We start from the raw sequence: 9,208 nt of genomic DNA on the forward strand, positions 1-9,208 counted from the left end.
ATAGTCTGAACCTATCAAAAATGTATCTAATTTAGTTGTTTAAAAGTTTATTAATATATCATTTTATATTAGTGTACAATATTAAAAAACAGAAAATAGCAACTGTCACCAAGCATCAATTTCTCAGAATCTTTCCAACATCACATTAAATTCAAACATCATAAGAAAACGTGGGCACCGGTAGGAAGATTATTAAAGGGATCATTCACAAGTGTCAATACTGATTTCCATTGATATCTGGAGATAGTATAGAGCATTCTTTCACAGAAGGTATTTCAAAAGATTATACCAGGGGGCTTATATTTTCTTTCCTTTTACCTCATTTCCATCCTCATCAATAATTGAGATGTAGTTGGGATGTGTCTTATTTGGATAGGACAACAGGACATCATAATGGGCTAACTCAACAGAATCCAGGCCAAATTCTTTCCACTGAGATTGAATTTGCTTTGCAAGCTGAAAGTTTTGTTCTGTTCCAGCTAAATGTGGTATCCGTGTAAAATTACTGTAGAATAAAAATTCAAAGTGGTTAGAAATTGTTTAGTCAGCCTTTATTTTAAATCAACAACCAAATAAGGCAGATTTACATTAAAAAATGAAGTGTTATACATTAAAAAAGCAAAGTGGAACTATTATTGCGTCAAATAGATTTTCAAATGTGCTTTGAAATTTTCATGCTCTAATTTGTACTCATTCAAGAGAATAATTAGAAAAACTGATCTTTGTAGAGAATTGTTATATGCAATCCTATAGATGTATCTCTATATATTAAATGAGGAAAGTGTTATATTCTTTCCTTAAGACTCATGCATCTTTGCACTTTCATGGAATTATCTGTTTACTTCACCTTATAAAATATAATTGGAAGATAAAAAATATTTTCAATCAAAGATCAAGCTGTGACATGTTAAGAACTACTGATAATTACATTTACTTTTAAATACTGAAAGTTATAGCCAAGTGAGAAACCTTTTGATTAGTAACCATTTTAAAGTATCTTCATTAAGGAGTAATCTGAACCTATTTACACAAGCTCAAACTGAATTTTTTGTACTCTCTTCACCATGCATAGTAAGTATAATACTTAAAATCAAAGATGAGAATTAGTCTGACCAGGAATATCTTTAACAAATTAACTATGTGGCTAAAATTTTAGCTACCACAAATACTTTCATGGACTAATTTCTCATTTAATATGTCCAGATACTGGTGCTTTTGTTTGTTTTAAATTTCTCTCTCTTGGAAATTTGTTGTTTCCCTGAAGATTCAGTTCATTGGTATTTTTCAACTTAAACCCCTTCAAAAAAAAAAATTCCATATGACAAAGCGTCATGTATCATGAAGACATTTATTTATTTCTAGCTCATGAACTTCTTGAATTTCATGAATTTCTGGTTCTAAATATGTAGATCTTTTCTAAGCTCAACACACTCCCATCCTTTTGGTGATTTAAAAAAACTGATAGCTAACATGGCTATGAGCATCCCAATTTCAAATGTTTGATTTTACTGTGTATCTTTAAAAAAAAAAAGAAGGGGGATTCCTGTGATTAATTTTATAATTATATTAAAATAATTTAAATTGTATTTACAAAAATAGTATTAAAATTCTCATTCAATAAATTTTTTAGGGGCTTTAAACCTTACATAGGATTTCTAATTTGTATTTGCAAAATTATGAAAAGAACACAATCTTAAGAGGCAGCTGAGGAGTCTATATATGCCTTCATCAATGGATACCTGCAAAGAAAACAGAAAACAGCCAACACATTGATATTGTCTTCCAAATTACATAAATCCAAACTGTAACAGAATTAAAGTAGATGCAGATTATGCATATTTCCTTAAATCACAGTTATAACTGTTCTTACATGAAAGAAGAATTGTTACGGGAATCTTGAAGCTGCTACATACACAGAGGAGATCATTATCAGATTTTGTTATTATTGAAACCAAGTCCCCTTAAAACTGAGCTCCCCTGCCAAGTTTATGATTAACCTCTCTAACCAAAGCTTTATTCTCTTTCTCATTCCACACCTGTTCCTCTCAGGATTAAAGAGTATCAAAGAAAAGGGGTGATTAAAACCAAGCAGCACCCCCCAGGCCCCTGCAGTCAAGCAAGAAAAGTAATGATAGCTGAAACAATATAACAATCTGATGCATATCTCTGAGCTGTTCTGCAGAAACTAAGAACCCCATCCAGGTGGAGGATGGTGACTACATGCTGACCACAAGCACAGACCAAAGACTAGTTAGAACCAGTAGGTTGATGACTCAGATTTCCAAACCATCACCGTCGCCACCAACCAATCAGAAGAAAGTCCATGAGCTGCAACCCTCACCCCAAATGTTGCCTTTAAAAACCTTCCCCACGAGAGAGTAGCACAGACATATATGTACTACCAACTGTAAAATAGTCAGTGGGAAGTTGTTGTATAACAAAGGGAGTCCAACTCGAGGATGGAAGATGCCTTAGAGGACTGGGGCAGGGAGGGTGGGGGGGACTCGAGGTGGGGGAGTCAAGGAAGGGAGGGAATACGGGGATATGTGTATAAAAACAGATGATTGAACCTGGTGTACCCCCAAAAAATAAAAAAATATATTAAAAAAAAAAAAAAACCTTCCTCTGAAAGCCACCTGGATTTCTAGTTTTCCAAGCATAAGCTGTCTGTTCTCCCTATTTAGCACCCTACAATAAATGCTGTACTCCTTCACCTTAACCCAGTGTCAGTAGATTGGCTTTGCTGTACAGTAGACTAGCAGACCCAAGTTTGGTTAGGTAACATTGAATGAAATTCCTGGTAAAAGTTCTGTCATTACCCACCAAGATGCAATGGTGTTCTATGATCAGGTTTAGAACCCACTCATTTGGAGCAAGCTTGATCCTGAAAATGATGAGTAGGAAACAAACATTTGTTTCCAAGGATAAATAAATCAATTGGCACAAAATCAGTGTATTACAGGTGACAACCACAATTGGCATTTGCCATCTACCTCTATGAAGATTAAATCATGTGCTGCTGCAGCTGCTAACTGCCAATGCCCCCCTGAAAGGTGTCCAGGGTGGAGAGCTGAAATGAGGCACTCTGTGCTCTGGGAAAAACTGGCAGAACAGGCCTTTAGATAGATATTTTCAGGAGCCAACTTTATAAGCCCAATTCTTGTATCTCCTCATATCTAGGAAAAAAAAAAAAAAACCTCCTTCATGGTGATGACTGCTCCTCATGACTAGCAGTAACCTGCACAAGACTAGCAGAAAGCTTCTGTAAACAATATGTGCTTGATTGCAAGTTTTTCCCTTTCACCAAAATCACATATATACAGATCTTCCCCCTTACCTCTTCGGAACAGTTTCTCAGAGCTATCTGGGATGCTGTCTCCCAGGCTACAGTTCTGATTTTGCTCCAAATAAAACTTAACTCACAACTCTCTCGTTGTGCATTGTTTTTTAAGTCGACACAGGTTTTGCCACTAACTTGTGTATAATCCTGGCCATGTCTTAAATTTCTCATCCCTACATGGGGAGAATATTGCTACCTCACTAATTCACAAAGATTTGAGGCTCAATTAGACAACATCTAGTAAACAGAAATTCATACTTTTTTTTGTTTTAATCATTTGAGAAGTGTGTCACAATTTCTTGCTTCTATTAGAACGTTATTTTTTAATAAGAAGAATAATTTACAAATTATCCAAAATAGCCAACAACATGTATTTGAAAAATAGGCTCATATATCTCTGTCTGCTAGAAAAGTTTAAACATATTCCAAGTATCATCATATTATCTCAGTTAATAAAGGGAGCTACTGTATTCCTGTTTTAATACATTGCATCTGGTTTACAAATGAACAGTGCTTAGAAAAGTTAGATAACTTAAAGACAGTCTGTGAAAGTTGGAACTGGTATTCAAATGCAGAAAAGTGAAATTCTAAAACTCCCTTCTAAAATAATCTTGTCTTTCAGAACTGGGTGGAGAAGGAATAGATCTGAGAATTTAACCAGGTGTTACAAAACAAAACAGAAAACAGAGGACAAGGGAGACTGAAAAGGCAGCCCCTACTTAAGATCCTCCCAGTCACTACTGAGAGTCAGATAACTTAGAAGTAGTGGAGAATCTTTAGTAGTAAAGCAAAAGATTAGAAAGGGGGACAAGATACAAGATCTGAGGCTTTAATGACCCCTCACCTAAGGGCCTAAATACACTGAAAGCACTCTGATGGACAAATGGCAAATTGGAATTTTGGAGAGTCCAGGAGGCTTCTGGAGATTCTGTGGTCCTTGGAGGGATGAGTGGGGGTTCTGTTAATCTCTTTCTTTTGTATGTTAATGATGAAAATCCTTGAGTTCTAAACAGTTAGAGGAGCTTGGTCAAAGCCATGGAGAATAAGCAAGAAGTTGATGGCCCAGAAAGTGAGCTAGAGGGAGACACTCATTTTATTTCTTTGCTAGTCACTCCTTGTCACAGGTCAGAACAGGAAGGAAGAAGCAGAGGTAGCACCTCTGTCTATCTCGCCAGACTTCCACTTTTATTATGACTATTATATATAATTACAGTAAAAGAAATGCAAGAGGCAGATGGATTTCCACAAAATTTAAGCTTCCAGATCTCTCACTTGAAATGGCTCTTCCAAAGACTTGATAGGTGCCCTAGTAAATTTTATTGTTTTAATTCTATCATAATTAAATAGACATATGTGTTTTTATGACTACATGTATGTACATCTATATGTATATACATGTATATATTTACTTGACTGTTTTTACATAAAATTGTAACTTGCGTTCACTAAGGAATCCTTTAATTGTCATCAGGACTTCAAGTACTTCGCTCTGAAAAAGCTAAGTATTCCAGTCAATTATTCAATTAAAGTGTTTTATTTTTAGTTGCCTTGCAAATACCTTTTAAATTTACTCATTTGCCCCTTTCTCTCTATACCAGGGATAGCATGCTCTTTCAGGAAATAAGGAGCTGGTTTTTACACCAGGTCACATACATGCTCCCTAATTTCATGCTCATCAGAACAATATCACTCTCTGCATTTTACAGACGTGAAAATGAGAGCTCAGGAAGGTTAAGTATTCACTCAAAGTTACTTTAATATCAACAGGCAGAGATGGAATTTAAACTCGTGTATGTCTGACTTCAAAGTCCAAATTTATTCTTTTGAGTAAAATACACCATCTTCATCTAAAACAGGAGTCAGCAAACTATGTTTCATTGACCAAATCCAGCTCACTTCCTTTTTTTTGTACAACCAAGAAGCTGAAAATGGTCATCACATTTTAAATAGTTGAAAAAAATCAAGAGGAATAATACTTTGTGACATATTCATATGAAATTTAAATTTCAGTGTCTACAAATGAAGTTTTATTGAAAGCATCACACTTATTGATCATGTATTTTCTAACACTTTTTTTGGTGCTACAATAGCAGAGTTGAGTAGTTGTGACAGAGATCAGCCGGCCTACAAAAGCTGGCCCTTTACAGGAAAAGTTTGCTGACACCTGCTTTAAAACACCTATCATGATAAAGTTCAGCAGAAGGTACAATCCTCTGCAGATGAAATGTGACACAAGATCTTCAATAATAAAACTTCTTTTAAAAGTCAGTCTCTGTTTATGAAATATTGGATCAAAACTTCTAAACAGAATAATAAATTTTTCTAAGTCCATATAAACTCTGAAGTATATGCTTACTACAAGAACATCTTGATGTTCTCTGCTTTCAGCTCATCCCAAAATGCTTTCTTCACATTATGCTGGGGAATGTTAGTAGCTTCATTGGAGGATTTTATAAACCATCCTGTAAAACACGAACAAATATAGGAATGAGATATGAGCTTACAGCACAGGGCCTGTCTTTCCTTATTATTATATTTATCATATGTAAAACATAAATTATCAATGACCTCTGGCATTAACTGAGATTTTCTTAAGTTTTACTGCTCTTGCCTACTTTCATCAGGAAAAAAAATCATGCAGACAGACTTAACTACAAATCAGTCACAACATATGTTTTAATCTAATTTCAAAAAGTATTGCTGTTATTCTAAGACGTTTTATGAAATCAGCACTAAAACTGAATACCATTCAACTAATGGGGGAAATGAAGGGAAAAAGGAGATTCACCTTCTTTCTCCTTAAAGCTTCTTTCCCCAGTGACCACTCTGCTGATCCAGAATAAGCATTTAGTAAATGTCTGTAATGAATTAATTATGAGTATATTTCAAGTACCTAAATTATTTCAAAGAGTTGAAGGCAATTCAGCCTTGTAATGTGTTCTGAAGGTAAAACAAAATGTGCTGAAGTATTTTGTGCTTGCAGTTGAAGTAGGCTTGAGAAGTTCAACTTCAGAGAGTTACAGTGAAACTACAGTTCACCCAGCATCTCTGCAAGGCACACAGTGAACACAAGCTAGAGGCAGTGCGTAGCCAGATCGCATAGTGCCATTAGCCCTTGTAGTTGGCTTCAGGACAGAGTTTATTTAGATAATGATATGATTTGTGCATAAAATGGTTACCAAAATCACCCAACTAGCTTTCATGGAGCTTTCCAGTTATTAATCACATACATGCTACAAACATGCATATATACATGTATACTGACATAAATGGTTGGCAGTAAATGGAAATACAGTTCCACCAGTACGTAAAATAAAGGGACTTGGATTGGACTGTAGAATCAGGGCACATGGAGGATGAAATGCTTGAGTCGTGATCTAAACAGTGGATAAAGAGGATGGAGGCCTAGGGGAGGGAGGGAGCAGAGAATCCCAGGAAAAAATTAACAAACATTAATAAAGAACCCATTCTGTGTCAGCCACTGAGCAGTGAACATAAGGATGGGCTGAGGGCAATACTGGGAAGAATACAATGCTTTTAAAAGACGCAGATCTTGATCCTCATGTTAGCCTTGCCAAGTGTATTTCTCATGTTTTCAGTTGACAAAATTGAGTCTTACGTTGGTGTGTGTTCTTAATGACACACTTATCTAAGCCCCACAACTCTAATAGCCACCTTAGTTACGAGCAGTGTGGCTCAAAGGTCACACAGCAAGTAAGAAAAGACTGCATTTGAGCCAACTTAACTGGTCTATGCCCTTCTAAATCTCAGAAAGCAACCCAGAATTCAGAGTAGGGGCGAACTATCTGGCAATACCTTACACTCGTCCTGTGCATTAAAGCCCAATTAGAAGCATCTCCTCACCAGGGAAGAATAAAGAAAAGTGCCAATACTGTGTCAGGAGCTTCAGATGCTATTTGGCTTACTATTCCCAGTAAGTTACAGATAGTATGTATCGTATAAAGATTGACAAACTGAGTCTAACAGAGACTCCCTAACTTGCTCAAGGCCACAAAGAAGTTGCAGTTAAAATTAGAATTCAAGAGTCTCAGCGTATCTGTCCTGCTACCTGGTTATCTTGGAGAGCTGGGTTAAGTCTACAAATCAGTACACAGGGGAAAACTCCAAAGAACTGCTGTTAAACATCTGTTCAGAGTACTGACAATGTCAGCCAAGTAGTTCCTAAATGTTCCTCTATTACTTACTCCCAAGGACGAAAGAACGTGAGAAAAGGGCTCCCACGCAGCAATCCCCTGAGTTCTACCTACTGTATACACGAGGCAGTTCCAGGCACAGACACAATACTAGATAAAGACCCCAAACAGCTAAGAGTTGTTTCTTGCAAAGCTCCTTGGGCGATGTAGCAAATGCCCCAGGGCCGCTCCTGCTAAAACGTACCGATTTCTCGCAGGGCCTCAGCAGGTGGAACTTTCTCGAGTCCAGAGTCTCTCTGTTCTCCTCCTCACCCTGGGTGACTGTTCTACAGTAGCCTCCAGAACCCCCAACTGTGCACCGCCCCCAGCAATTCCCACCTAACTCGCGGGAGTTCGTCCCCACGTTCCCCCAGCCCGATCACCGCCCCCCGGGAGACCCGGAGACCAGCCGCGGGACCGCACGCGGCAGCTGGCCTGCGAGTCCCGCGAATCTCGGAACAGCCGCGTATGCAGGGGGCTGGGCCTGGCGAGAGCCCCCGTACCGAAGAGGAAGCCGAGGACGAAGAGGCAGGCGGCCAGCACCAGGGTCCCCGCACACAGCCAGCGCGGGCGGCGCCAGGCGACAGAGGTTGAGTCGGTTTCGTGAAGGGGATTCCACATCTCGGCGTGTGGCCGGCGGGACCTCCGGGGACCGGTGCCTCTGCGGTGGCCCCACTGCGGCCACGCGGGCGGCGGGGCAAAGGCTTCCTCCCTCCAGGGCCGCGCTTATCAGTTATGCAGCCTAGAATCCACTCCCAGCCCAGGGCTCCAGTTTCTCCGCCCCTGAAAATATTTCTAGTTTACTCTCAACCAATCCGGGCGAGCGAGAGGCAGTATCCGTCCCCAGAAGAAGAAAACCTGGCACCTTTGGGGAGGTGGCTTAAAAAAAAATAAAAAAGTAAAAAGTTTCGCTTGAAAACGTGTAGTCCTTATTTTAAAATAAAAGGAAAAGAGGGAAGAAAGGGAAGGAGGAAGCAAAGAACAAACTCTTCTCCTTTGTGCACTCCCAGACCACAATCCGATTCACAAAAACAAACACAAACAAACAAAAAAACAGTTTCCTGTAATTCAGTAGAATGATCCTCTTTTTTTCTGTCTAGGAAAATGCGTATCCAAGGCTGGTTGGTAGACTAGACTAAATTATTCCTCAACTTTTTTCAGATCCGATATCCTATTAAATATTATTACAGCCCTATAAGGAGTAAAATCAAGTAGAAAACGATGGTGTCTGGCACTGCTTTGGATATTCAGGGAGTGAATTCTGGTGTCAATGTGAGTTACGACTGTGCTCTTTCTCCTAATGAAGATCATTGATATTAATAAATTATTAGGGAATTATTCCTCCCCTTACATAACACAACCATTTTTAAAGAAATAATATTGGAATTTGCTGAAGGCAGAGACTGCATCGCTTTTTATATCAGAGCTGCACTTGGCACTCTCTGACATTGTAGGTATGAAATCAGTCTTTGTTGAATTAACCTGAAGAGTCAGTCACACATAATTCTACCCCGGTTATAAATTCTTAAAAAATTATAACAATGATATCTGAAGGGGGACAATAACCACATGCTTTATAAAATCAACGATGTTCTTATAGTCTGTACGGGAGACTGCATGCATAGCCTCTAGCTAGGAGTGCTTTATGGAAGCATTGTATTTAACAGAATCGTGA

General features: G+C 38.4%; 1 protein-coding gene across 3 annotated transcripts in view; it reads right to left on the reverse strand.

The window, feature by feature from the left end:
• FOLH1 (folate hydrolase 1) overlaps positions 1-8,284 on the reverse strand; it is a 60,938-nt gene extending 52,654 nt beyond the window's left edge. For 2 of the 3 annotated variants that reach the window (XM_057748964.1, XM_057748965.1), the window contains exons 1-3: positions 8,037-8,154; positions 5,697-5,802; positions 319-505 (exon numbers count right to left, since the gene is read on the reverse strand). In XM_057748964.1, coding sequence (XP_057604947.1) covers positions 319-505; positions 5,697-5,802; positions 8,037-8,154 — 411 coding nt within the window. Of the gene's footprint in view, positions 1-318; positions 506-5,696; positions 5,803-8,036 lie in introns of all 3 variants that reach the window. The other variant, XM_057748963.1, reaches the window with a different exon arrangement.
• Positions 8,285-9,208: the final 924 nt, after the last annotated feature.

The sequence above is a fragment of the Hippopotamus amphibius genome, chromosome 9 (genome assembly GCF_030028045.1).
Source record: "Hippopotamus amphibius kiboko isolate mHipAmp2 chromosome 9, mHipAmp2.hap2, whole genome shotgun sequence".
In the NCBI taxonomy this organism is placed as follows: domain Eukaryota; kingdom Metazoa; phylum Chordata; class Mammalia; order Artiodactyla; family Hippopotamidae; genus Hippopotamus; species Hippopotamus amphibius.